The 24,765-nt window shown below is 60.5% G+C and overlaps 3 protein-coding genes across 9 annotated transcripts; 1 reads left to right on the forward strand and 2 right to left on the reverse strand.

The window, feature by feature from the left end:
- Nucleotides 1-1,966: 1,966 nt before the first annotated feature.
- C1H9orf50 (chromosome 1 C9orf50 homolog) lies at nucleotides 1,967-8,043 on the reverse strand. The gene is made up of 7 exons (XM_046680146.1): nucleotides 7,518-8,043; nucleotides 7,158-7,248; nucleotides 6,936-7,052; nucleotides 4,574-4,686; nucleotides 2,784-2,949; nucleotides 2,464-2,638; nucleotides 1,967-2,164 (listed from the first exon to the last, which is right to left on the reverse strand). Exons 1-7 carry the CDS (start codon nucleotides 8,041-8,043, stop codon nucleotides 2,099-2,101), a joined length of 1,254 nt encoding a protein of 417 aa, XP_046536102.1. The 3' UTR covers nucleotides 1,967-2,098.
- Nucleotides 8,044-11,207: 3,164 nt separating this feature from the next.
- NTMT1 (N-terminal Xaa-Pro-Lys N-methyltransferase 1) lies at nucleotides 11,208-18,743 on the forward strand. Of its 6 annotated transcripts, none has more exons than XM_046673763.1 (5): nucleotides 11,208-11,346; nucleotides 12,721-12,859; nucleotides 15,817-16,030; nucleotides 16,799-17,051; nucleotides 17,903-18,743. In XM_046673763.1, the coding sequence occupies exons 3-5, from the start codon at nucleotides 15,869-15,871 to the stop codon at nucleotides 18,157-18,159; spliced, it is 672 nt and encodes a 223-aa protein (XP_046529719.1). In that variant the 5' UTR covers nucleotides 11,208-11,346; nucleotides 12,721-12,859; nucleotides 15,817-15,868; the 3' UTR covers nucleotides 18,160-18,743. The 6 variants fall into 6 exon arrangements, with proteins under 6 accessions (XP_046529719.1, XP_046529724.1, XP_046529750.1 ...); XM_046673768.1 differs by having other exon boundaries at nucleotides 12,721-12,814; XM_046673772.1 differs by lacking the exon at nucleotides 11,208-11,346 and adding an exon at nucleotides 11,378-11,821.
- A 155-nt stretch (nucleotides 18,744-18,898) lies between these two features.
- ASB6 (ankyrin repeat and SOCS box containing 6) lies at nucleotides 18,899-24,394 on the reverse strand. Of its 2 annotated transcripts, none has more exons than XM_046673751.1 (6): nucleotides 24,177-24,394; nucleotides 22,376-22,557; nucleotides 21,245-21,351; nucleotides 21,040-21,148; nucleotides 20,517-20,603; nucleotides 18,899-20,263 (listed from the first exon to the last, which is right to left on the reverse strand). In XM_046673751.1, exons 1-6 carry the CDS (start codon nucleotides 24,287-24,289, stop codon nucleotides 19,722-19,724), a joined length of 1,140 nt encoding a protein of 379 aa, XP_046529707.1. In that variant the 5' UTR covers nucleotides 24,290-24,394; the 3' UTR covers nucleotides 18,899-19,721. The 2 variants fall into 2 exon arrangements, with proteins under 2 accessions (XP_046529707.1, XP_046529698.1); XM_046673742.1 differs by having other exon boundaries at nucleotides 18,899-20,389; nucleotides 24,177-24,392.
- Between the last annotated feature and the right edge of the window lie 371 nt (nucleotides 24,395-24,765).

Genomic DNA, 24,765 nt, shown 5'->3' on the forward strand with positions numbered 1-24,765 from the left:
GTGTGTGCAGGTGTTTGTGTGTGTGGTGTGCACAGTGTGCATCTCCGTGGGCCCTGTCTGCGGGTGTCTGTGTGTGCGGCGTGTTTGCCGTGTGTGTGTGTGTGTGTGTGTGTGTGTGTGTCGGGTGCGTCTCCGCGGCCCCGTGCGCGGGTGTCCCCGAGTGTCGCTGGGTCTGCGCTGTGACTGGCGGGATGAGAGGCTCGAGCTGATGCTCAAGGTCCTCTTGACACAGAATCCGTGTTCGTGAGCAGGGGGAGGAGGAGCAGCGCGGAGCGGGGACAGCGGGGCGGGAAGGATTTCGAAAAGGAGGCCGGGGCCCGGACGAGGAGGGCGAGGCGGGCAAGGCGGGTGGGCAGGGGGGGGGCGGGGGTCCGCCGCGCTCTTGGGGCGCGAGGGGGTGCAGGGACCCCGCATCGCCCCCGCCCGCCTGCGCCTCCGCTGAGGGGCCCAGGCTGGCGAGTCCCCACTCCCACCCCCGTCTGGTGCCCGCTGGCGCCCCTCCATCCGCCCGGCCACCCCGCCGCCGCCCCGCCTCGGGGGCCCCAGACGCGCCGAGGGCTCCCCAGCCGCCCCGGCCCTGCGCGCCCCCCGCGGGACTCGGCTCCCAGTGCTCGCTGCGGACCGCACCGGCGCCGTCGCAGGCCGGGCAGTTTCTGGTGCCAGAGAGACAGGCTGGTCCGGGCAGGTGGCGGGAGGGGCGCGGGGAAAAGTTTCCGACCCTCGAGCCAGAGGCCGAGAAGTTTCGGCCGCGCCGGGCGGCGCCAAAGCCAGGCCAACACTGCCCCCGCGTGGGCGCGGCGCGGCGCGGCAGGCGGCGGAGGGGCGGGGGCCCGGCGCGGCCCCCGGGGGAAACTGAGGCTCGGAGAGGGTGAGGCGGGCTGCGCCAGGTCACCGGGGGAGGTGCGGTAGGAGTAGGGGTCCTCTGAGACCCGCAGGCTCTCCCGGAAATAGAAACCCTGGGCGGGGGCGTGCCAGTCCAGAAAAGGAGGCGGAGGGGAGAGTTGTTGCCCCGGGTTGAAACCCTACTCCAGCCCCGAGTGAAGGGCGGCTGCAGCCCTGCCCCCTCCCATCCCCACAGGGCTTCTGCAAACCGGGCCTAGACCTGTGGCCTTTCTTCTGGAGCCAGAGCACCCCTTCAAGACAGGCCTCCCCCATCCACACGCCGCCCTGGCCCTAAGATCCCCACCGCCCGTCCCCCCAGATCCCACCCTTCCCAGATCAGCGCGGCGCCAGGGCCTGGATCCCGTGGCTCTTTCCTCCCTGGCCAGGAGGCGGCGATAAAGACCCGGATCCTGGGCCTGGCGAGGGGTGGGGCCGAGGCGCCGCTTCAAGGAGAGAGGGGCGGGGATGGGGCGCGAACCTCCTTCTGGAGGTTAGAACCCAGGTGTGGCCAAACCTGCAGACAGGCGGATGCGGGTGGCCCTGCGGGGTCAGTGCGGCGGTCAGATAAACTCGGGCGGTACCTGCACCTCTTGACGTGGCCACTTTGAACACTGCCACTTCCCCCCACGACTGGGAAGCATCTGGCCCAGCTGCACCCAGATGCTTACCCACCAGGGACCAGATGGTGTGACCCTGGCCTGCGGAACACAGAAGACAAACGTTCATGCCCACACAGGGCTCCTTCCCCTCTGGGGAGTCTGGACGCCCTCGCCCCACAGTGGAGGTCAGCAAGCAGCCTTTGGTTCCAGTTGAAGAGAGAGGCTGGGGGCAGGTGGCTGTTTCAGGTATGGGCTGATCTAGGTCGATAGAGGCTTGGTCCCAGGTTTAAGGTGTGTGAAGGGTCTCCCACATTCCAGAAGAGGGGTTTACTTGAACGAACCTTGACCCCTGGGGATGCCTCACCCCACTCTCAGACTCATCCCAGCCCACTCCGCCTCCTCCTTCCCCTTGGTCCAGGCCCCCGGGAGACCGGCAACCAGGCACTTGGAGAGGCTTGTAGGGGGAGACCAGGCAGCAGGTCCCGGCCTGGGCTGTGCGTTTATTTGTGGGGCAGGGAAGGCCTCCCCTCACCCCTGGGCCGTGTCCAGGCCTGGGCTTGGGCTCCGGTGGCCATTCACCGCTGAGCCCGCTGCGAGGTTGCAGAGGGCAGGAGGAGCTAGTACCCCTTAGGGCAGTCTTGCCTCAGGACCGTGTGCAGCACCAAGCTGGGCAGGAAGGACTCCTAGAGGGAGAAGGACGACCAGCTGGGGGCTGTGGGGACCTCCAGGCAGGAGATGGGGTTCCCCAGGCACAGGGGGATTCTGCACCGCAGCCCGAGGGGGCAGGCACCGTGGTCAGCCCCATTTTACAGATGAGGAAACAAACGCAGAAAGTCCCCCCTGCTTGCAAGTGTGGAGCTGGGACCTGAACCCAGGCAGCCCAGTTCTGGAGCCACCACGTAGCCAAGGGCTTAGGTCAGGCTTTACCCGGTGACAGCCACCCCACCCAGCTCCAGGCAGCTGGCTGCCGGCAGGTGCTCACCAGCTTCTGGCTCCAGGAGCAGGGCGATTTGCCCACTTGCTCCAGGATTCTGTGGGTGTCTGGGAAGGTTTTGAGGTCCCCCTGCTGCCTCTGGGTGGTGGCCCTGGGGATGACGGGCAGCCTGCTCTTCATGGAGGCGTCCTCAGAGAGGTGGCCCTGCGGCTCCTGGGTGCACCTGAGGGGGACAGGAGCCTGTGAGCTGCATGGACCCTGAGTGCCAGATCCACCCTCAAGGGCCCAGACCCTCAGCCTGCCCACGGCTGGACGGGAGGTCCACAGGGTGAGGAGGGGGAGGCCCGGCACGGTGCATGACGCCTCACCGGCAGGGGTAGTTCCAGCTGAATGGGGAGCCGGCCACGGCCTCCGCCTTGGCGCTGGAGTACAGGTCTTTGGGCAGATTCTCCAGCCATCTCCCCAGGCTCCCGAACGCCCGCTCTGATGCCAACGACCGGGTGGCCGTCCCGTTCTTGAGGCTGCCCTGCTGGACTGGAGGAGCAAGGGCACAGGTGAGATCTCTACCGGGAGGGGGCACCCGCGCCCCCACTCTCCTCCCTCTGGCAGGCGAGGCCAGGCAGAGCCCTGTCTCCATGGCAACCCCGGGCTCCCCAGCGCCTTCTGGCTGCCTCCAGAGAAGCCTCTGGTTTTAAAACTATATTGCGTGACTGTTTCTGCCTTTATTACCCAAGCTGTGCCCCCCCCCAAACACACCCTCCCACTCCTGCTCCAGCCCGAAAAGGGCCCCCTTTCCCATAGCAGGGGGGCCAGTCACTCCCCTATGGAAATCTGAGGCTGAGACTCCTGCAGGGATGGAGGGTATCTTGGGGCTTGGAGTCTGTCTTGTCCAACAGCTGCTCTTCTGGCTGGTTGGAGACCCCAAATTCCCCAGCGGCTGCCTCAGGATGGAGGGGGCTGGGAAGCAGCCAGCCGAGCTCCACTCTGCCGCCCTGGGGTGTGACCACAGACCCTCGAGGCCAGTGGCTGACAAGGCAGCGTCTCCCAGGCCAGCCAACTGCCCTTCGCATGACACTGTTTCTCAGGCACCTCCTCCTTTCCCTGGCTTCCCAGGAGTGGCCGGGGGCACCTGGCTTCTAGGCTGCCGTGTCACCTGCTCCCAGGGCCTCGGCTTCCCCAGCAGACAACCAGAAGTTGTGCAAAGTTCCAGCTTCTATCTCCAACTTCCTGTGGCCCCAGGGGGCTGGGCAGGGGCCCTCCTGAATCAGGGAGGGTCCTGGATTTTTAGAGCTTTACCCACAGCCAGGCTTTGGGGAAGCTATTTCCTGACACTGCATGCAGTAGGCGCTCGGTAAATGGATGCAAGCTGTTGATTGACTGTTGGAAGCCCTGGGGCTGCTGGATGCTGAGAAGAGAAGAGGCCGGGCAGATGGGGAAAGGGGGGGCTGGTGAAGGGCACACCAGAGCATAGACAGGTATCTTCCCACCTGCCTCCTGATGCCCACTTCAGAAAACACTGGAAACTGTGCCCACGGACACCATCGCATCCATCCCCAGAGGGCTGAGCACGCACATCTGCAGGGGACCTGGCCTGTGGTTCCCAGTTTCTCTGCCATACCATGTGGTGCTGCCCCTCCCCAGGAGAGAGAAGGCTCTATCTTCTGGACCTTTCTGGGCCCCTCCTCCTCCAGGTCCCTGAGGTCTGCCTTCCTGGATATGGGGAGAAGATGCTTCTGGTGCTTTCCAACCATCTCCAGCCCCTGTAGGCCGTGTGTGGGGCCAGGCGTGGGGTCGGGGGGCTGCAGGCACAGCTTCCAAGGTGGGTAGACGTGGCGGTGGGAACCCTTGGCAAGGAGGAGTCCTTTAGTGGTGGCCAGGCCTGGGCAGCCTGTGTCTCCTGGGCCACCACTGCAGCTGCCCTCTGGTGCCACATGCCGTGGGACATCTCTGCTGGGCCTGGGACACTCTACTTGGCCCTTGAAGGTCACCCTGACATGCTTTGGAGAGGCCAGTTCAGGTGCCTCCCTGGCAGGGCCAGTAGCCTCTTAACCTCTGCAGGCTGCTGCCTTACGCTGGGAGCCAGGGCCTTAGCCTCTGCTCTCCCTGCTCCAGGCTGGAACCTTCTGGAGTCCCGGGGCTCCCCATCCTGTCTGCTTACCCGCACAGCTGCGCTCCCAGTAGCGGAGTGCTGTGTCCCGCAGGGTCTCGTCAGCGAACCGCACTCGGAACGGAGAGCACCGCCTGCAGTGCCCTGAGCCTTCCTCCGAGGAGCTGTGGGGGACACAGCCTTGAGCCGGGGGGCCTGTGTGCTGTGGGGCCTGCTGAGAGGCGCGGGGGCAGGGGAGGGCCCCTGACAGTCACAACAGCTGACCAAGCGTGTCAGGTCACAAGCATTGGACACCATCAGCCCACTCAGCCACACAGCCCTGTGAGATGCGATTATTACTCCCATTTTACAGATGAGGAAACTGAGGCACAGAGATTTTTTGCAACTTGCCGAAGAGCACACAGCTGGTAAGGGGCGGAGCCAAGATTTGAATCCTGACTCCAGAGCCAGTGCTCTTCCACATCAAGCCATTCAGCAGAGAGAATAGGGTATGAACTCCGGATTCAGGCAGTCCTGGGTTTCAGCCTTAACCCTTTTGAGCCTCATTTTCTTTATCAGTAAAATGGGGATCATCGTTGTGCCCACCATACAGGGCTGTGAAGAGATGAAATGGGCTGCAGAGCACCCCACCCAGGGTCTGCGGGGCCCACAGTAAACATCTCCAACTGGGAACTATTCTTAGTATAATCGTCCATCTCAGTCACGCCCCTGCCCAGCGCGTGACTTGGGCAGACCACCGTCCCGTCTCCATTTTGCAGGTCTCCCCTTTAAATTATGCATTATATATTGTAGGCACGATGACAGCATCCTTGTAAGAGTTTGGTGAGTATCACATAACTTACGTTAGGCATCCAGGACAGGGCCTGGCGCCGGGCCTCCGCTCAGTAAAGGGTGTCTGTTATTGTTACTTCTGTTGTTACTAATTTTCAGCCTCAAGGGCAAAGCTGCAGGAGAGCCTGCCTGACCCGTCCGTGGCTCTGTGGTTCAGAAATGCCGTGTTTGACCTCAAGTACATACACAGTGATGTATCTGCATCCACTTATCTAACCACATCTTCACGTCTGTGTGGACACAGACAGGATGCTTCTCCTCAGCCCAGTGAAGAGCCAGGTGGCCAGGGAGGTGTCCCAGACAGCCCCTGGCTACAGGCACTGGGACCTGGTTACCAAGCTATCTGCTTATCAATCCTTCTCTGCGCTGGCCTCCGGGCCAGGCCAAGGCACGCCCCAGCTCTGCCCACAGGTCTGAAATTTCAGCTTCTCCTCTCAAAGGCTGCTGGGGCCCATTCTAATGCTCCTGGTGTCCCCCGGAGGGCCTACCAGCCAATCTCACACACCGGACGGTGCTCACGTATTAGCTCTTGAGTAGGAAACAGTGGGAACCTGTCCAGCCCTGCTGTTGCTTGCATTTGAGATAATGAATTCCATACTTTCGTTTACCATATCTTGTGCGAAGTAGTGTGTTTATTTGGCCTGATTGATTGAAAGTTCCTGGGTTGGCAAATGTGCTTCATTTCTGGCACCTACTCTGATCCATCAGTGGTGTCTGCCTGGAGCACTGTGTCAGGAAGGGTTCTGAGGCCCAGCCGGGAAAAGTGCTGTGATCAACGAGTACTGTCTGCCATGGGTCCCGAATGAGAAGGAATGGCATGTATGTTCCATTTGTACATTTTACAGTATATTTGCTCTCTCTGGTCTTTGAATTCATGGCAGTGCTGTCCACCCTTCACCCCGTTTGAGCCTCTTGAAGCTGGAGGAATTCTTTCTGCATTCTCTCCTACTCCATCAGAGCTACGGCATCCAGGCCCAGGAAGCTCTAAGGCTCAGGCTCTTCTCCTATCTCCACTCCTTATTTTATTCCCCCCAAGATTTGAAATATAGTAAAACCTGATAAAAGTTAGAGGAAGAAATGGATGAATGAATGGTGGCATGGGCAAAAGGGTGGAAGAGTGGTGGGTGGGTGGGTAGGCGGGTGGACTGATGGATGAATTAATGAAAAGGTCGGAATAGAGGGACCGGATCTTAGGAGAATGGGTGGATGTATGGAGGGTGCATGAATGATTATGCAAATGGGTATGCAGACTTGCAGGTGGCTCCATGACTAGATCAGAGATGGACAGCATCCTGGATTTATAAGTGGAGGGGAGGATTTGTAGATGACTGCTCATTGGATTCATGGATGGGTGGGTAGAATTCTGGGAGTTTGTGAACAGATGGAGGACTAGCTAGACGGATGGATGGGGAGATTCAGGGATGGATTATGGGTGCTTTGGCAGAAGACCTGATTCATGGACGCACACATAGATGGATGAATTGGTGGCTAAATGTATAAACTCATGGGTGAAAGACAAAGGTAAGGAAGGGAAGAAATGCTCTTCTCCCCACTGTCCTACCCCCATCCTCCCAGAACTCACTGGCTGGCCTTCTTGATCGTAGTGAATTGTGAGTGGTCTCTCTTCGAGGTCCCCAGGGCAGGTATCTGATGGAGCAAAATCTTCTTAAGACTGTTCCGGATGAACGATGACTTGCCCCTTGAAGACAAATAGGCCACTCCTGGCATGAGTGGTCAGAGTCGCCCCCCACCCTCTGAGCGTCCACGGTCACCCTGTCCCCACCAACAGGTCACCAACACTTACTGCAGGTCTGGGAGGAAGGAGGCTCTGGGACAGCAAGGACACCTCTGGCAGCGCTCTGACACACTCCTTTGGTGTTGCGCTCCTGAGGATGCTGGGAGCCAGAAGGAGGTGGAAAGAGTTATGAGCCTTTGCTTGGGGACAGTCCTTACTAGGCTCTTCCTAGTCATATGGCCTTGGGTCTCAGCTTCCTCATCTGTACAATAGGGGCAATGGTGGACCCGCCCTCAAGGGGGGTCTGCCAGCGCTCTGCTAGGCACACAGACCAACATTAGCATCCTTCTGCGCATCCTGGCGGCCCCCGCTGGAAATGCCTCAGCCCCGCCCTTGCCCCGCCCCCTGGGGACCCCGGCAGGGCCTCACTCCGCGGCCGCGGCTGCTCCGCACGCTCCACGCCCAGCTGGCGTAGGAACTCCCGGAACCTGCTGGGGAGGAACTCTCCTAGGAGGGCGCCCAAGGAGTCCGCGGCCTCCTTGGCCGGGCCCCTCCGGGGGTCCTCGCACTCTCGAGGCTCGGGGCGCGGGGGCGCCGGTGCCCGGGCCGCGCGGGCCAGGAGCAGGGGTGGCAGCAGCAGCGACCTCAGCCCTGTCCGGTCCTGCGCCGCCCGCGGGGCCACGGTGGGCAGGGCGGGCAGGCGCGGCGGGGGGCTCCTGACGCCCTCCCCAGGCGCCGCGGGCGAGGCCTGGCCCCGGGGGGTCTGCCACCACCCTGCGCCGCCCCCCGAGGCCCTCGAACCCCCTAAGCCGTCCGCGCCCCAAGATGCTCGCAGCTCGGGCGGAGGCAGCCTGGGCAGCAGCGGGGGTCTCCTGCGGCTGGCGCCGTCGCCCTCGTCCGGGAACCCCTTGGGCGCCACCCACTGGGCCCCGGGCTTGGGGTGACGCCTGGGCATGTCCGGCCCTGCTCTCGGCTCAGGGCATCCTCACGTCAGTGGGGGCGGGGAGGTGCTGTGGGAGGTGGAGAGGAGGGCATGGACCAGCCCCCAGGCCATCGTGCCCAGAGCGGGGCAGTGTGGTTTGGGGGCAAGCCCGCCGGCTCCCCCGACAGTGAGTGGTTCAGGCTGGAGCTCGCCAGCTTCTGTTTCCTCACCTGAAAAATGGTGACGGAGAGACTACCCACCTTTCTGAGCTGCTGTGACGTTTAAATGAGCAAGCATGTGCCAGTAGCTTAGAATAGTGGCAGGCACGTCGTACCTGCTGCAACAAAGACTAGCCGCTCTTCTTACTTTCAAATTATTATTATTTAGGATTTAATTTCAGCTCCACTACTTAGTAGCTTTGTAACCTTGTAACCTAACCTTGTAACTCTGTAACCTAGGGAGCCAATGAATTCCCTTCTCGCAGCGCCCTCATCTGTAGAATGGGGATAACAGAGCACCTGCTCCTTTGTAAGAAGGAATAAACATCGTGGGAGAGAGCTCTCTATGTGGTAGGGAGGGCCTAGCGCTGGAGTGTTCAGTCCTGGAGGCTGTCACTGTTGGGTGAGCTCCACTGGGAATTGGGAAACCAGAACCATCTTGAAAGGAGAGACCAGCCCAGCTGCTGTCTGGTCCTGCTGGAGCCTCAGAGTCCCTTGGGGTGGGGCACTTGTTGAAAATACAGGTGCCTCAGATTCTGATTCAGTAGGTCTGGGGTGGGGCCAAGACTTTCTCTTTTTTTGAGGAAGATTAGCCCTGAGCTAACATCCACCACCAATCCTCCTCTTTTTGCTGAGGAAGACTGGCCCTGAGCTAACATCCGTGCCCATCTTCCTCTACTTTATATGTGGGATGCCTGCCACAGCATGGCTTGAGAAGCAGTGCATAGGTCCATACCCGGGATCTGAACTGGCGAACCCCGGGCCACTGAAGTGGAACGTGCAAACTTAAGCGCTGTGCCGTGGGGCCAGCCCCCAAGACACGTATTTTTATATGTGAGGCAGACCCCCCAGACCTGCCCCCTGCTTCTGTCACTGGGGGTCTTCGAGTGTGCCCCTCCCCATCACGCCCACTCCCAGTCTGTTGTCAGCTCTGAGCTGGCTCCTAGCGTCCCACTCACCCTGGTGGGGTCTGGGTGGGGCCAGAGAAGGTGCTGTGAGTTTAGAGCCCCGTAACAGGTGGGCCGGTCCTTGGGAGAGCCCATCTTCCTGGTCTGGTCCCTCTGCGGGGCCCCTCCCTGTTGCCTCCAGGGCCTCCTCAGGGTCATTGTGATCCGCCCCCACCCAAGGCCAGGAAAGGAGCAGAGGGCACTGAGGCCTGGGGGCAGAGGGCGGGGCTGTTGTGCTCAGGATACCAAGACTGCAGTCACAAGCCAGTGGCAGGACTCCTGACCAGGAGGGACAGAGGGCCCAGGGTCCCACTACCCCTTCCTGATCCGGAGGCCCAGGTGGGTCATGTTTGGGCTGGGCAGTAAGAACGCAGTGGGCCTGGAAACAAAGAGAACCAGCTTCGAGTCCATGCTGTGCTTGTGTTTGCTGTGTGATGCTGGACAAGTCTCTTTTGTCAGGGCTCCATGGTCAAATGGACTGGTGGGCCGCGTTGGTGATTCTCGGCTGGGCAGGGGCAGGGAAGAAGCTTGTACTGTGAAAATGGAGTGGGGGACAAGGGTAGTTTGGACCAGTAATTTCACTGGCCTGGTGTAATTTTATAATTTGAAAAATGAAAAAATGACTTTGTAATTCAAATCACAGGGCGTCTGCCTGGAGGAGGCATGACAGACAATGTGTGCCATTGTCTGCAAATACTCCTCCCCTAGGGATGGAAGGGCTACCTCCTTGGGAAGTTAGAATCGTGAATGGGGAAGGTGAGAAATTTTGATATTTATTCTAAGGGCATGTGAGTTTTTAAGAACTGGACGAGGAACGCCAGATTAACTAGATGATTTCTAAGGAGCTCTCCAGCTCTCGCCCGCCGCAGACATTTATTGAGCAACTACTACGTGTGATGCTCGGGGACTCGACGCAAGAGGCTCTGAGGTCAGGGGCTGGCCAGACCTGGGAAGGCCTTGGAACCCAGGTGTGGGGAAGGGACTTTCTCTTCCATCAACAGGAAAAAAATGTAGGGTGGATTTTCAGGCATCCCAGGAGAGCTCAGAGCTGCCCCCAAAAGAAGATTATGGACACCCCCAGCAATTGAGATAGCCCAGGCTTTATCCCTTTCCCTTGGAGATGTGGAAAATGAAGCTTGGGAGAGGGGCCCAGGCCAGGGAACCACGTCTGACCTGGAGTCCGCTAGAGAGGGTGCCAGATAATATGTACATAGGCAGATGTGGGGGACTCTGCTGCGGGTGGGGCTTTTCAACACCCCCTCACACCCCCATAACTTTCGCTTCATTAGAGTGTACACACTTTAAGCACCTCCTATGTGTAGCGCCCGGAGGAAGGCACTGTAAATCTAAAACCAGGATGTCAGTTTAGGAAAAATGAACTTATGATGAATATTGTCATTATAACAGCTTCTGTTTACTGAGAGCCAGCGGCAAGCGCAGGACTGAAGGCTTGACTACAGTATCCCACAAGTTTAACCCTCGGAGCGTTGAAAGGTGAGTAATTATCACATCTGTCTAGCAGAAGAGGAGACTGAGGCTCGGAGAGGTTCACAAGGTCTAGCCACCTGCAAAATTACATCTCCATCAAGGCTGCTTCAAGGACTGCGCCAGAATTTCTATATATGGCAGGAGCGTAGGGAGGGCAACCTTTTTGAAATAGAAATATCATGGACTTGTTCTGCTTATTTGGGGTGGCAACCCCTTGGCACTGCCAAAGGTATTCTTTTTGGCTTTGTGTTTTGGATGTGTATATTATTTTAAGATGCTAATCGTTGAGGGTTGGATTTGAGGTATAAGGCTTTTTCCTCCCCTTTTTACCCAGTGGGAAACCCCTAGAACTCTCGTTTTTAAAAGTCCAGGCTTGCAGCCTCCAAAAGAACTGGTGCGGATGCTGGGGTCGGGAGAGGGTCGGCGCGGCGGCCCCTTTAAGTCGGGGAGGTCCTTCCAGGTCAGGACACAATGGGCGGGGCAAGCCGATCGCGGGGCGGAGCCCGCCGAGGCCCCGCCCCCGGGCGACCGGAAGTGACGTGCGCAGACAAAGGCGGCGTGCGCCGCGCGGTGGCGCGTCTGGCCGCGGTCTCACGGAGCCGGTGTGGGCTGGTGCGGGCTTCCCCGCCGCCCCCTTCCTCTTCCGCGTCCTCTTCTCCGCGTCCCGGGAGCCCCCGCCCGGGGTGAGTAGCGCGCGGCGGAGCGGGGGCGGCGGCGCCGGTAGAGGGGAGGCCCGGCCCCCAACTGCCCGGGCGCCCAGGCCCCGGCCCGTCACGTGACCCGGGCGCCAGCCGGCGCGGCCGCACGTGCGCGCCCGGGGGCTCCGCGAGCCGGACCTGGGCCGGGGTAGGGGTAGAGGAGGAAGGCTGAGGCCCCCAGCGCCTGGGTGGTCGCTCCCCCACGCCGGCCCCCGGGCCGCAGCAAGTCCCTTTCCCTCCCTGAGCCTCAGTTTCCCCTCTGAGAGACGGGGGTAAGGAGAGCACCCGCTCGGAGCGTGAGGGTGAGGATTCAGTGCAGTGCCCAGTTCCGAGCCGACACAGGGTAGCGCCCGTTGCATAGGAGTTGCTATCGGATTTCACCTTGGACCCAGCCCCAGGAACGGCCCGACACAGGTGCCGCTCAAAAGACAGCTGGCCGCCGAGAGCCCTTGGAGCCAAGGTCAGCCTGTTGGCAGAGAGGCTGCCATATCGAAAGGCCCAGGCTTTGCTGCCCGTCAGCTGTGTGCGGTGTCTGGACGCTGGTTTCTCCGTCTGTACAATAAGGAATAGAAACAGTGGGTCAGGCCCTGCTGGTGGGTGGGGCGGTATTGTCCATGGTCAGAGTGTACAGGATCTTTGCCCAGAGAGAGAGGATGAGCCCCTGGGAAGACTAGGGCTTTGAGTGGGGTGAGAAGTTTGGATTCCTTCCTTATTCTGTTCCTGGTTCCCTGTGTGTTTTTTAAGGTGCATCACTCCTTTAGTCCTGTAAACTTTTCTGTCCTGTAAACCGGGGACTGGGAGGGTTGGAGGTACAAGCATTGGTGGAGACCGGAAGCCACAGAATCACAAGAGATAGCTGTCTCCAGAATCTGCGGTGTTTCTGTGTTTACACGGATGGGAAGCTGGCTCCCTTCCTCTGCAGACTGGCAGAGCTGAGTGTGCTGGATTGACCACCCAGCGTGACAGTAATGATCCCTGAGATGTGTACAGCACCCTACAATTTTTAAGGCATTTCAGTGCATTTTTCTCATTTGATCTTCACAATTGGCAGAGAAAATTGACGAGACTCTCATTTGGCAGAGATTTATAAAGTCAAGATAATATGTGCCCAGTACTGTCTGGATCACTTTATGCTTTTATATCCACATTTAATCGTCACAGCCTTCCTGTAAGGTCAATATTGCTGTTCCCATTTTGTAGATAAAGAAACTTATTTAACTGAGTTTAGGTGTCTTAGTTGAGCTTACACAACCGGTGAGAAGCAAGGCCAGGATTCAGACCTGATTCCATCAGAGCCTTGTTTTTACATTCTTCCTCTATTATTTTTACTCCCTCCCTCCTTTTCTTTCTTTTTCATAGAGCACCCTGCCATTCTCATCTGTGCAGCTGCTCCCGCACAGATCCAGGGAACAGCCCTGTCCAGCAGGCTTCGAGAGGGAGAAGGGGACTTCAGGTAGGCTCTTGCCTCCTCTTGCTGCCAGGCCGCTTCTTAGAGCAGGTAAATGGGGAGGATGAGATGACTCTGCAGAGCACTGATGGTGACAGTTCAAACACCATTCTCTTCCATGGATCTTGGGAGAAGAGAAGGTGGCTGGGGCGGCTGCCCAGGTGTCACCTCGAATACCTTGGGGTCGGGGGGAGGTGGCCAGATGACCATGAAGGATGCACAGACAAATTCTACCATTGAGGAGCAGAAGTTCACTGAGCGAAGGATTTCTCTTCCCCTCCGAGCTATCCCAGAGCACACACAGAGCCAGGTTGTGCCCAGGCCCCTCCCCATCCCTGTAGCCATGCAGCGCCTTGCTGTGCTGTGGACAGAGTATGGAAGGACTTGCTGCTATGTGATGACCCCGCCGTTCCTCCACCCCTGCCCACTCCAATCTGGACACCGGGAGGCACAGTGCAGACAGGGCCCCCAGAGTCATGTTTACTAATGAATCAGCTTTTAGAACAAATGTCAAAGTTATACTCGCTATTTCCCGGCCTAGATATGCCTCCCCTGGCTTGTTCCTAGAATCCGCCTGTAAGTGGAATTCCTGTAAATTAAATTATTCGGGGAACCTTGACATTTAAAGGAATCATGTTTAAAGGCTTTTGGTAAAGCAAAAAATTATATTGTCGGTAATGGCCTTCAGTGTTGTCAGTTCTGAATGGTTAGATTCTTGGCTGTAGGATTTTCTTAAAAGTGGAAAAGGACTGTAGCCGCACAAAGCTCATTCTTTGATTCGTTCAACAACTGATTAGTAAACACCCACTTTGTATCAGGTACTGGGCTAATGGTGTACAAGGTCATGGCCCTGCCCCCAGGAAGCGTACATCCTGGGCGGGAAGGCAGACAGGGCAGAGAGAGTACAGCCAGGTACGTGTTTGGCTCCAGATTTACTCTGAGTGAACTTTCTGTTGAATACCTAGGTGCTGCGTGGGATGCAAAAGAAATACAGCATTACATCTTGGTGTTGCCTCTGCAAGGAGCTCCCAGTCCAGTGGGGAGATAGATTTGAATACAGAACCGGAAGTTTGCTGAGGGAGGGGGCAGGGAGGAGCATGGGGCAGGCCGACGTCACTGAGCTCCAGTCTGAGTGGGAGCGCTGCGGGTGCGGCCTGGCAGAGTCGGCTTTGACGGTGTCCCTCCTGGGCAGTGGTGGAGGGGCTGACACGGGTGCTGTGGTGCTTGTTGGCAGCCACTTGACCTTTCAGACCGCACCCACATAAGCAGCCCCCAAACCCAGCTATGTGGTGACATCAGACTGGTCCCTTCATGTCAGCCCTCCGGGAGCTACTGGGAGGCCCACTCTGCTGCAGGGAGCATTCTTGGGGGCTGGACGGCCTCCACATTCTTCTGCTTGCCCTGCACCTCAGGGTTGGAGTGAGAGTTTGTTCTTGGAAGCAGTGTGCCACCCTTTCTTCCCGGGTTGGGGAGGACGGCTTCAGGCGCTGGGACCCTGTGGGACGCTCGTGAGCCAGGATGGGAGGGGGCAGCATTTAGAACCGAGGCCCCCCGGCTGTTAGCCCAGAGGGCTCTTCAGTCAGTACAGCGATTGGAACTTGTCTTCGTTGTGGTGCCAACCCTTGTCCCTGAATAGTGAAGTGTTTCAGTTGGTTCCATTTTCCCCATCTCTCCTAGTGGACGGGAAGCTCTCGGGGTCAGCCTTTCTCAACTAGCCTCACAGCAGCCGGAGCGCACCTGAACGTCGTGGACGTTTTTTGGGGAGTGCCCTTGCCTGGGGGAGAGGTGTGGGCCTTCTCTCACCCCTGGTGTGAGGTGGCCAGGCTGCTGCACGTGGCGCTGCCCAGCTGTCCTCCCTCTGCTGAGCACCGCCATGGGCCTGCGCCCCGCTGCCCAGCCGTCCTCCCTCTGCTGAGCGCCTCCGTGGGCCTGTGCCCCGCTGCCCGGTCGTCCTCCCTCTGCTGAGCACCGCCATGGGCCTGCGCCCCGCTGACCGGCTGTCCTCCCTCTGCTGAGCGCCTCCGTGGGCCTGCGTCCCGCTGCCCGGCCGTCGTCCCTCTGCTGAGCGCCTCCGTGGGCCTGTGCCCCGCTGCCCGGCCGTCCTCCCTCTGCTGAGTGCCGCCGTGGGCCTGCGCCCCGCTGCCTGGCCGTGTTCGGCACGCCCCTCCGTCCGTTCCGCTCACACGCTCCCGGGGGCTGCTGCACTCTTGCCCGCACAGTCCCCACAGCTGCCAGCAGTCTTCCAGAGCATACCTCTTCATGCCCACTGCCCTGCAGGGCGCCGTCTGATCCCCTCCATGGGACCCACAGGGGCTCCCTGCATGCTCCTTTCTTCCTGGAGCAGTCTGCCCACCCGGTTCGCCGAGCCAGCCCTGCCTCATCCCGAGTTTCAGCCGGGGTGTCCCTTCCCCGGGCTGCCTTCCTGACCCCAGTGAAGTCGGGCTCCTCCGGGGTCTGCTCCTCCAGCACCTCGTACTGCTCCGCAGCCCTCGCACAGCTGTGATTCCTGTGTCTGTAGCTATCTTCCGTCTGGCTGTCTCCCCGGTTCTCAGCAGGGTGCCTGACACGGGCCAGTCACGGTTAACGAGGGACTGGCCCCCTCAGTGAGCTTGTTCCTGTGCACACGCTGGAGTGAGAGGGAGGGAGGCATGGGGACTCCGCCGGCCCCTCCAGGACCCGAGGCAATGTCCATGCAGGACACTTGGGTTCCCTGTGTCGCTCTCCTTTCTCGAGTGTAGATCAGGTTTTATGTATTCTCAGATCAGAAGCCATTAAGTCAAGTGTCATGTAGAGTAAGGAAAGCACTAGAAGCCAGGACGCTGGCTTCCCTGCTCTGATAGGAAGAGAGCTTTGCAAAACGACTTGAAGAGACAGAAGGCACTGTCTCCAGGGGCAGCAGCAGACACTGGACGTTCCTCTGCCTCAGGCAGGACTGTGTGACCAGCAAGAAGCACGGTGTGAGGCCGGGGTTCTCGACCTGGCTGATTTCACTCCTTTTCTTCATTCAGGAGGTGCCGCTGCTGAGTTGGGTGCCTGAGCAGAGACGTGGCTGGTGACAGCATGACGAGCGAGGTGATAGAAGATGAGAAACAATTCTATTCGAAGGCCAAGACGTACTGGAAAGAAGTCCCGCCCACGGTGGACGGCATGCTCGGGGGGTATGGCCACATCTCCAGCATCGACATCAACAGCTCCCGGAAGTTCCTGCAGAGGTTTTTGAGGGTAGGCAGGTCTGGTGTGCTCTCCAGGAGGAGAGGATGTGGCGCTGGTGGCACTGCCCGTCTGCGTGGGGCACCACCTTTCCATGTACACTGCAGGGTCTCTGGTCATCCGTCAGTGTCTACCACCCAGGCCTGGAAGAGCAGGATGGGGCGGGGGCAGCTGCTATTCTGTGCTCAAGCGACCAGGCAGGAGCCGGCCGCAATGCTGGCGACTCCCGGAGGCCAGAACAGAGTAGTCTTCCTTTCACCTGTCGGTTTGGCCAGGAGCGAAACCTCTGCTCTCCTGCCATGTCCGTGGCATCTGGGCTGTTCTGCTGAACACAGGCTCTGAGTCCCTGCCCCCGCCGCCCTCTCGTCTCTCCCTTGGCAAGCACGGGAGGCTGCTGCTGCCCTGTCTGTCCAGAGTCTCCCCACCTACTTGCCACCTTCCCCAGTTAGTTAGAATCTGGTGTTTGCTCATTGCCCTCTTCCATTCTTTCACTGCTTGAATTCTTTTCATTCTCTCTGCTGTCGTTTCAATGGGCCTCAGGACTGAGATGAGTGCACCTGATCGAGCTGTCACCTCTAAGTAGAAGTGGCTTTCATTTTAGAAGCGTGTGGCCCAGGAAAAGTGTGTGCGGTGCTCATACCCACTCATGTCCCCACTAGCGCCGGCCACCAGCCTGTGCCCAGTCCTATTTGAGTGATTCTGGGGCTCATGAGGAATTTGCAGTGACAGCGTCCCTCTGGCTCTCCAGCCCTTCCTTAGCGTCTGTGCTCCGCTTTTTAGGAAGGCCCAAACAAGACGGGAACCTCCTGCGCCCTGGACTGCGGAGCCGGCATTGGAAGGATCACCAAGAGGCTGCTCTTGCCGCTCTTCGGAGTGGTGGACATGGTGGACGTGACGGAGGACTTTCTGGTCAAAGCTAAGACCTACCTGGGGGAGGAGGGCAAGAGGGTGCGGAACTACTTCTGCTGCGGGCTCCAGGACTTCAGCCCCGAGCCCAGCTCCTACGACGTGATCTGGATCCAGTGGGTGATAGGTGCGCGTTCCCCTCCTTCCCCACCTCCCTGCGCTGTCCTGCTGCGCAGCCAGGCTGCCCATGCGGGCCTGGGAGTGGGGCGCCTGCAGCAGGCGGGCCGCGGGGCTTCCTCAGCTCCCCCGGGGCTCCCAGGACGGGCGGAGACCCTGCCTAGAAAGGACATCTCCTTCTTTCCTTTGTTTCAACTTAATACCTGCTGCAGCCCATTTAGGGGCAGTTTTTTGTTGAAAAAATTTAATTGACCAATAACTTACTTCATTCAGAAATGTAGAGGTGCGTTATAGTAAGGATTTCTTAAATAAGAGAAGTGGAAGCCCTGGCTGTCTCTGCTGTTGGCAGTGGGGGGTGCTGCCTTGCCGTCCTGCCGTGCATCTGCGCAGCCCAGCAGTGCGCCCAGGGTGCCCTTCCTGGGCTGCGGGCCTGGCGCAGCCTGTGCCAGGGGTCGGCCAGCCGCTGCACGGGGGACAGTGCAGCCCTTTGGGAACACCCTCGGTCTGGCCCTGTGTTCTGTGGTCCTGAGAAGCTGCAGTCTGGAGTTTTAATAGAGGGAAAGAACTGTTTGGTGCCCTCCCTGTGATCCAGGCCTGGGAGGGGCGGGTGGCATGGGCTGTAGGTGTCGGGCGGGGCCTGCCAGTCACCCCAGTCGAGGCAAACTCCCAGCTGCATACTTGGCGATTGCCCTCGGGTAGGTGACTTCTGAGCCAGCTTCTTACATAAAACGGGGCTTAGTAAACCCCCCGTGGACTGTTGAGAGTGCCAGTGAGGCCCTGTGTGTTAAGCAGAGAGTAAGTGCTCAGTAAGTGGTGGCTGAAAGAAACGTGCGGTGGTAACCACACCTCTGTCTTCGCCAGGCCACCTGACCGACCAGCACCTGGCTGAGTTCCTGCGGCGCTGCAAGCGGGGCCTGCGCCCCAATGGCATCATTGTCATCAAAGACAACATGGCCCAGGAGGGCGTGATCCTGGACGACGTGGACAGCAGCGTGTGCCGGGACCTCGAGGTGGTCCACAGGATCATCCGCAGTGCGGGCCTCAGCCTCCTGGCACAGGAGCGGCAGGAGAACCTCCCCGATGAGATCTACCATGTCTACAGCTTGGCCCTGAGATGAGCGGGGGCTGGCAGGAGAAACCGAGGGACCAGTGGGGGTGGGGGGAGCTGGCTGCCGGGCGAGACCCAGAGGCTCCACGTTGGTGGTTTGGGAGTGTTGAGTGAGGCCACCAAATATACCTGTCTGCTGTTCACTCACTATACAGGCTTTTTTAAAAAGGCATAATGGGGCCTAGCGGGGAGGGGTGTGGCTACGGGGCAGTGAGGCGGTAGCCTGGCTGTGCAGCCCCCAGAGGCGAGGCCTGGGCAGGGAAGCCCTGCATAGAAATAGGCCGACGGATCACCTATGGCCTCGGGCCTGGCGGCCTTAAGAGCAGCAGAGCCCTTAACGTGGCTGTGCAGGACTTGACCTCGGGGGGCCGGGCCGGGCGCTGCGAGCCTGCTGTCTCCTGCAGCTGGGGGGGGCGTTCGTGTTGAGTCCTATTTGGTGAGGGGGCTCTGGTGACCTCAGTGATCATCACGACAGCCTGCAGCATGGGGAGAGGTCTGTTTCCTCACTCTTGGCTGTGCCTGAGGCTCCTCCTTGGTGGGCATTTTCAATCAAAATAAAAGGTGACCCCTGTGCCGTGAAGGCCCGAGCCAGTCTGCAGTGGTGCTGTCCTTTACTGGCCACGGGGCCACGTTCCCCCAAAACCGCCCCCACGTGCTGCACCTCCGCGCCACCACCTCTTCTGACTGGCGAAGGGGGGTCCTTCACTGTGAATTGGGGCGGGGAGGGGGCGGAAATGTACACAAGGAGCTTGCTGGCCGAGAGAAATCCATTTAATTTTATAATATAAATATATCACGTTGTTGCCTCCACTTATCCCTAAGGTGTTTACACAGTTCACTGTGACTTGAGAACAGCTTTGTGGGGGCTCCGCTTGGGGCAGGACAGTCAGCTTTCAGTCTTGGGAGCTTCCACTTGGGTGAACCCCTCATAAAACAAGACATTTTGGACAGGGTTATCCCTGGTCATGCATGATTGCTCTGTTGTAGAAGGCGTGGTCCCCAAGACCTCAGGTTTGGCACAAACAGCTGCCACCAAAGCCCACCCGTGTGCCTTGGCCGGGGGGCTCCCCGGGGACCTGGTCCCAGAGCTGCAGAAGCCAGCAGGGTCAGCTCAGCCTTCTCCCCAGCCCACCAGAAGCCTCAGTGAGCGCCAGTCGAGAGCAGGGAAGGGGTTCAGCCAGGCTGCACCTGCAGAGCCCCACCCCGCTTCCTGCCAGCTTCTGCCACGTCCGTGCGGGACGGACCACCTCCTGCAGCTCAGGAACACCCAGACCCGCAGCCTCCCTGCTGAGGGGTGAGCTTGTCCCGAATCTAAGCCCTCTCCTCTTTCCAGGGTGGGTGAGACTGAGGGTGCTACCAGAGAGGGGGCTGTCACCCTGGGGCAGAGCAGCCTTCTCCCACCGGACTGAAGGCAGCTGCGGCACTCCACTGGGCTCTCCGTCTCAGAGGACCAAGTCTGGCTTCAGCCTGCACCTTCTGACAGCCGGGACCCCAGGTCCTCCCCGAAGGTGGCTGTGGGGACTTGACCACCAACAGGCTGAGCGCCCAGCCCGCTCCCCTCAGTCCGGACTGTCAGATGCCATCTTCCACACTGCCGCTGTGCTCGCTGAGGAGGTACCACTTCAGCCGGTCGGGCAGAGGGAGGGCTCTGACCTTCGCGTCCACAGGCCACGGCTGAAGGTGGAGCCGGATGTAAACGCGACACAGGTGCTTGAGGGGCGGCGGGTAGCTCTCCAGCTGCCTCAAGGAGACGTGCAGGGCCTGGATCTTCTCTGCCAGGCTGCCCACAGGATGGATGTCGAAGTTTTCCGGCAGCTGGAGTTTCTGGGAATTAGTCACCATGAGATCCAGGATGGTCTCGGCTTTCCGCAGGAGGTCCACGTGGCTCTCATCCTCAGCGCAGCCCGGGTGCGAACACAGCCTCTCGAAGACGATGTGGAAGCCAGACCAGCAGGACGCCCCGTGCAGGGAGCAGTTATAGGCGGCTCCAGACTCCAGCAGGAAGCGCAGGAGAGGGAAGTGGAGTTTAAAGCTCTTGAGGCAGATGTGGGTGAGGGACTCGTGCGCCGGGCACTCGCTGGGGTCGGCCCCGTGAGCCAGCAGCAGCTGCGTGACTTGGAAGCAGAAGCGGTTGATCATCTCGGCCTCCTCTTTGTCCCCTCCCACCGTCTCCCCAAGCAGGAAGATGATGCAGGTAAACACGGTGTCCCCATCTTTGGTGGTAGCCTTGACGTCTGCCCCTGGAAGAGCCAGCAGGGAGAAGGCCTCACCCCCGGCACAGGAACGCTGACGGCGTACGGGGGGAGCCTGCAGACACGGGAGTGTGGGGCCAAGGGGGAAGCTGGACAGCCTGGGGACGCGCCTCACCTCCTTCCAGCAAGAGCCGGATGTTCTCAGTGTTGTGGATCTGCACGCCGTCACTGCTGGCCAGGGCGTGGAGCAGAGCAGTCTTTCCTGCGGAGGGAGAGGGGAGCGGAGGCCCGGGAGCCGAGATCAGGGCAACCCACAGGGAGGGGAGATACAGCGGCTCGGGGTCAGAAAATGACCTTGAAAAAGGACCGACCTCAGCTAGGGCTGAGGGTGACAGGCTCCTGGCCATTCTCTTTCCACTCATAGAGGAAAGGAGCAGAAGGGCCAGCAGAGAAGGACTCCTGACCCAGACACAGCACCCTCAGGTGGGGCATGCACACGGTGTCTCCGCCCACTGACAGTCTCAAGGGGTTGGCAGACGATGACCGCACTGCCTCTTTAAAGCCTCTGAAAGCCAGCAAAGTGCCCCTGCGTGCCTGGCCATGCTGCACCCTCAGACAGGCCGCAGCCAGCCTGCCCGCCTGCCACTGTCCTGGGGCACCTGGGCCCAGCCCGCCTGCTTCCCGTGGGAGGCACCCACCATGCTTGTCAGCTGCATTGACGTCAGCACCGAGGTCCAGCAGGCGCTGCAGGCAGGGCAGGCGCTCCGGCTCCTCGCTGGCCAGGTCCAGGGGGCTGCTCTCGTGGATCTGAGCCAAGAAAGCACAGCCGGGTTGGCCCGGGAGCCTGGGAGGCTGCTCACGGCCCCCACCACGCCCCCGCAGAGCAGGCTGGAGCTGGCTCACCCGGTCCCTCCGGTTAATGTCAGCCCCATGGCGCACCAGCAGCTCCACCATGTCCGGCTGGTTTCGCAAGACGGCGATGTGCAGGGCCGTGTAGTAGGTGACTGGGTCTGAAGGCACGGACACAGCTCACGTCAGTCCGGCACATTCTCGCAGGATCCCGGGAGCCAGCCTGGCAGCCCAGCCCCAGCACTCCCACCTGAAGAGGCCCAGGCTCCGGTCACCGTGAGGGTCAGGACAGAGCCGTCCTCAGGGGATGCCAGAGCGTGGGTTCCAGTCAGACCTGGGTTCAGGCCCTGGGGGCATTTTAGTGGGCGAGGCACTCAATCTGTTTGGGATTTACTTCCCTCCTCTGGGAAATGGGACCATGAAACAGGGCATCTCCTCTCGGGCTGTTTGGGAGGAACACCCAGAGTGCCGGCTCCTTAAGCCCGGCAGTAACAGCCAAGTTCTCAGAGCCGGCTCTTCAAGTGACGGACTTCAGAACAGGCTTCCCCTCCTCCGCTCCCTGATGCTCCGGGAGCCCAGCAGTCTCGGAGCCTGTCCTCAGATAGGGAGGGGAGAGGGGCCTGGTCACATCCTGTGTCAGCACAAAGACCCCATTCGGTCACAGTCCCCCTGCATGTCTCCCTGCCCTCTCCTGGCAAAAGCCAGAGAAGAAAGGAAAATGGTTCTACCCGCCCCCACCCCCCGGAACTTACAAGCTAAAAGCCAACACATCCTGCAGTGACTTACACCCAATGTGGCTTATCTGTCTCCCCCTCCCTATGGCAGGAACGGAAATGCAAGATGGCTCAGAATAAGTGGCAGAAAATTACTTTCCCTTAGCTCTGGGCACGGGGCCAGCAGCCACATTTTCACATTAATGGAAGCGGGGACTTGGCTGGGGGCTGGACAAGGTTTGCTAAATCCATCACAAGAGAGAAGCAGCAACAAACTGGCTCTTGGAGCAGAGGTGGCTGCGGCCATCTGCAAGTCCCCAGGAGACGGCAGGCCACCGACCTGTTTCCTTCGTCATCACCCACGGAAGAAGTGAGGACGCTAGCTCCTAGGAGAACAGTGAAAGCAGAGCCCAGAGGCCTGGCCGCCCACACTTGGGCCCCCACCCACCCAGCCCCTCGGGTTCCAGCTGACCTTCAAAGTTGAGGTTGGCCCCGTTCCGCAGGAGGACGTCGGCTGCGCGGGTCAGCCCCAGCTCGGCCATCTTCAGCAGGGCGTTGCTCACGCCCTCCTGGTAAAATGGAGAGTGGGCCTTTCTCTCCAGCAGCTCAGTGAGAACAAGGAGTCGGCTCTCCTCGCTGGCGACATAACTGGGCCTGGGGCAAGAGAGGCGAGGGTGGAAAGAGCTGTGGGACCAGCCAGCCTGGGCACCCTGTGGTGGCTTTTAGTCTCCTGCTGTCAACGCCCCCCAGCAGGGCCCTGGCTCTATGGGGCAGAAAGTCTCTTCGGAAGAGGGCTGGGAGAGGGCGGGCCCAGGTGGACCCTGTAACTGGAGCAGACTCCTCGGGTTTGCTGAGAAAGGACTGGGGCTGTCTTCAGCCTCCTCCCAAGTTGCCCAGAGAATCTGGTCCCTGGCTTGGGTACAAACCCTCACCCACCTGGGCTGTCGGGACTTTAGGGCACCCTTGCCGGCAGGAGCAAGAACCAGACCCAGACCCTGCTTCCTCCGACACTGACCATCCCTGAGCTGCAGAGGGTGCCAGCCCAGCCCAGGCAGCCGTCAGCGGCCCTCCTTCCCAGCTCACGCGTACCCACACGTTTAGCCCCTGGCCTCCTGAAGGCTGAATACACACAGGCCCTTCACACCCCAGCCCCAACCCACCCACCTCCCCCGCCAGCACTGCCCACTAGGAACTGCCTCGACTTTCCCTCAGAATGCAGGCTTGGGGGCAGCTCCACGACCACGCACGCAGACCCCTCTCAGGCCACCATCTCCTCCTCCTGGGGAGGCTCCCCTTCCCCTCGGGTGCTCCCCCCACCCCCTTAGTCTCCCCATCAGCACCCTTTCAACTAGTGGGATCAAGGGTCCATCGTACTGCCTGGCAGGATTCCGTCTCACCCCCCAGCCAAGAGTGCCCTCTGCACCATGGGTGCAAGGCAAACATCCTGAGTCAGAACTCCTGCCTCATGTCTGGGGCTAGAAAAGGCCAAGAAGCCCCCGAGGCAGCCCCACCCTCCCCCAGGACGACCATGGAGGTGAGGAAACACCTCACGCTGCATTTTCAGGACAAACCTCAGAGGGGGCGGAATAGTGACAAAGAAAGCCTCCCTTACCACCCAAGGTCCTGAGGAGACTCACAATAATCACCGTGTTTGAAATTCCACGGGATCCCCCCCAACACACACGGTCCCCCTTTCCTCTGCTTTGTTCCCCGTTACACCTCCCACACTACACACTGTATTTACATTACAGGCTCGCTCCTCGGAGCACAAGCATCGCGGAGGCTGGCGTTCTGTCTAGCTCACTGATGTACCCTGAACAATTCACGTTCTAGCACCTTCCCCGCAGGTTCACGAACAGACCTGCTCCTGTCTACATCAAGTGCAAACTCAGCTACAGAAAGTTCCTTCTCGCGCCGCTCTGGGGTGAAAGCTGAGGGCCTCACAGATGCCAGCCTGCTCCTCTGCAGCTGCAGGAGGAGGGCACAGGACAGGCAGGGCACGGGGTGGGGCCCCGGGGCGGAGGCCCTGCCGACACCCGCCGCTCCCCCCCCCACCGCCCCGCGCCCTCCCTGCCCGTCTGCCCGCCCGCGCCGGCCCGGGGCACCCTCCGCCCTGCAAGGCGCGGCAGCCGAGCCGGCGCCCAGGAGCTCGCACTCGAAGCCGCGCAACTCCGGCCTCCTCCTCCGTAAGGTGGGGACATGGCCACCCAGCCCCGCCCCGCCCGCAGTGACAATGAAAGGGCCGCAGCGCCGGTGGCAGCGGAGCGAGTTACCCGTCCAGGGGCTCCTGCCGCTCGGGGTCCTGGACGCCCAGGGAGCCCAGAATCGCATCCACCAGCGGCTGGTACTCGAAGATGATCCTGCGGAAGCCATGCAAGAACGGCATCTCGGCGGCCGGGCGCGATCCGGCGGCCACCGCCCTGCTGGCCTCCGCCTCTCCGGCGCCCGCGTCCGGCCCGCTCACCCGCCCGGCCCGCTGCCTGCCCGCGCCGGAAGTGGCCCTCGCACTTCCGGTCCGCGCCGGCCCGGGGAAGCGAGCGGTGGCGCCAGCGCCCCCTGTGGGCTCGGAGGACCACGGCGCGTCCGGGAGCGCGAGCTGGCGCCGTCCTGGAGGAGCGGCCCCGCGGGAGGGAGCGCGGGGACCGCTGCCCAGCCCGTCGGAACCCCGCCGCGGGCCCGCCCCTTCCCGCCCCTTCCCGCCCCGGCCCAGCCTGGCCCTGCGCCGCCCTGCGATCCCGCCCGCGGCCGCTGGGCGCCGTCCGAGCTCCGCCCATGGCGCGCCGCGGCCCGGCTCCCCCGGGCGGAGGAGGTGACTGAACCCGGGCCCCGAGCCACCCTGGACACGGATCGGACCACGGCCCC

Source organism: Equus quagga, chromosome 1 (assembly GCF_021613505.1).
Source record: "Equus quagga isolate Etosha38 chromosome 1, UCLA_HA_Equagga_1.0, whole genome shotgun sequence".
Classification (NCBI taxonomy): Eukaryota; Metazoa; Chordata; class Mammalia; order Perissodactyla; family Equidae; genus Equus; species Equus quagga.

Coding starts and splice junctions, on each gene's coding strand:
- NTMT1 (XM_046673763.1), top strand. CDS start 15,869: ATGACGAGCGAGGTGATAGAAGATGAGAAACAATTCTATTCGAAGGCC. Junction 16,031..16,798: donor TCCTGCAGAGGTTTTTGAGG/GTAGGCAGGTCT, acceptor TCCGCTTTTTAG/GAAGGCCCAAACAAGACGGG. Junction 17,052..17,902: donor CTGGATCCAGTGGGTGATAG/GTGCGCGTTCCC, acceptor TGTCTTCGCCAG/GCCACCTGACCGACCAGCAC.
- C1H9orf50 (XM_046680146.1), bottom strand. CDS start 8,043: ATGCCCAGGCGTCACCCCAAGCCCGGGGCCCAGTGGGTGGCGCCCAAG. Junction 2,639..2,783: donor AGCTGGAACTACCCCTGCCG/GTGAGGCGTCAT, acceptor TGTCCCCCTCAG/GTGCACCCAGGAGCCGCAGG. Junction 2,165..2,463: donor GCTCCTGGAGCCAGAAGCTG/GTGAGCACCTGC, acceptor TTCTCCCTCTAG/GAGTCCTTCCTGCCCAGCTT.
- ASB6 (XM_046673742.1), bottom strand. CDS start 24,289: ATGCCGTTCTTGCATGGCTTCCGCAGGATCATCTTCGAGTACCAGCCG. Junction 21,149..21,244: donor ACATTAACCGGAGGGACCGG/GTGAGCCAGCTC, acceptor TTCTTGGCTCAG/ATCCACGAGAGCAGCCCCCT. Junction 20,604..21,039: donor CAATGCAGCTGACAAGCATG/GTGGGTGCCTCC, acceptor CTCCCTCCGCAG/GAAAGACTGCTCTGCTCCAC.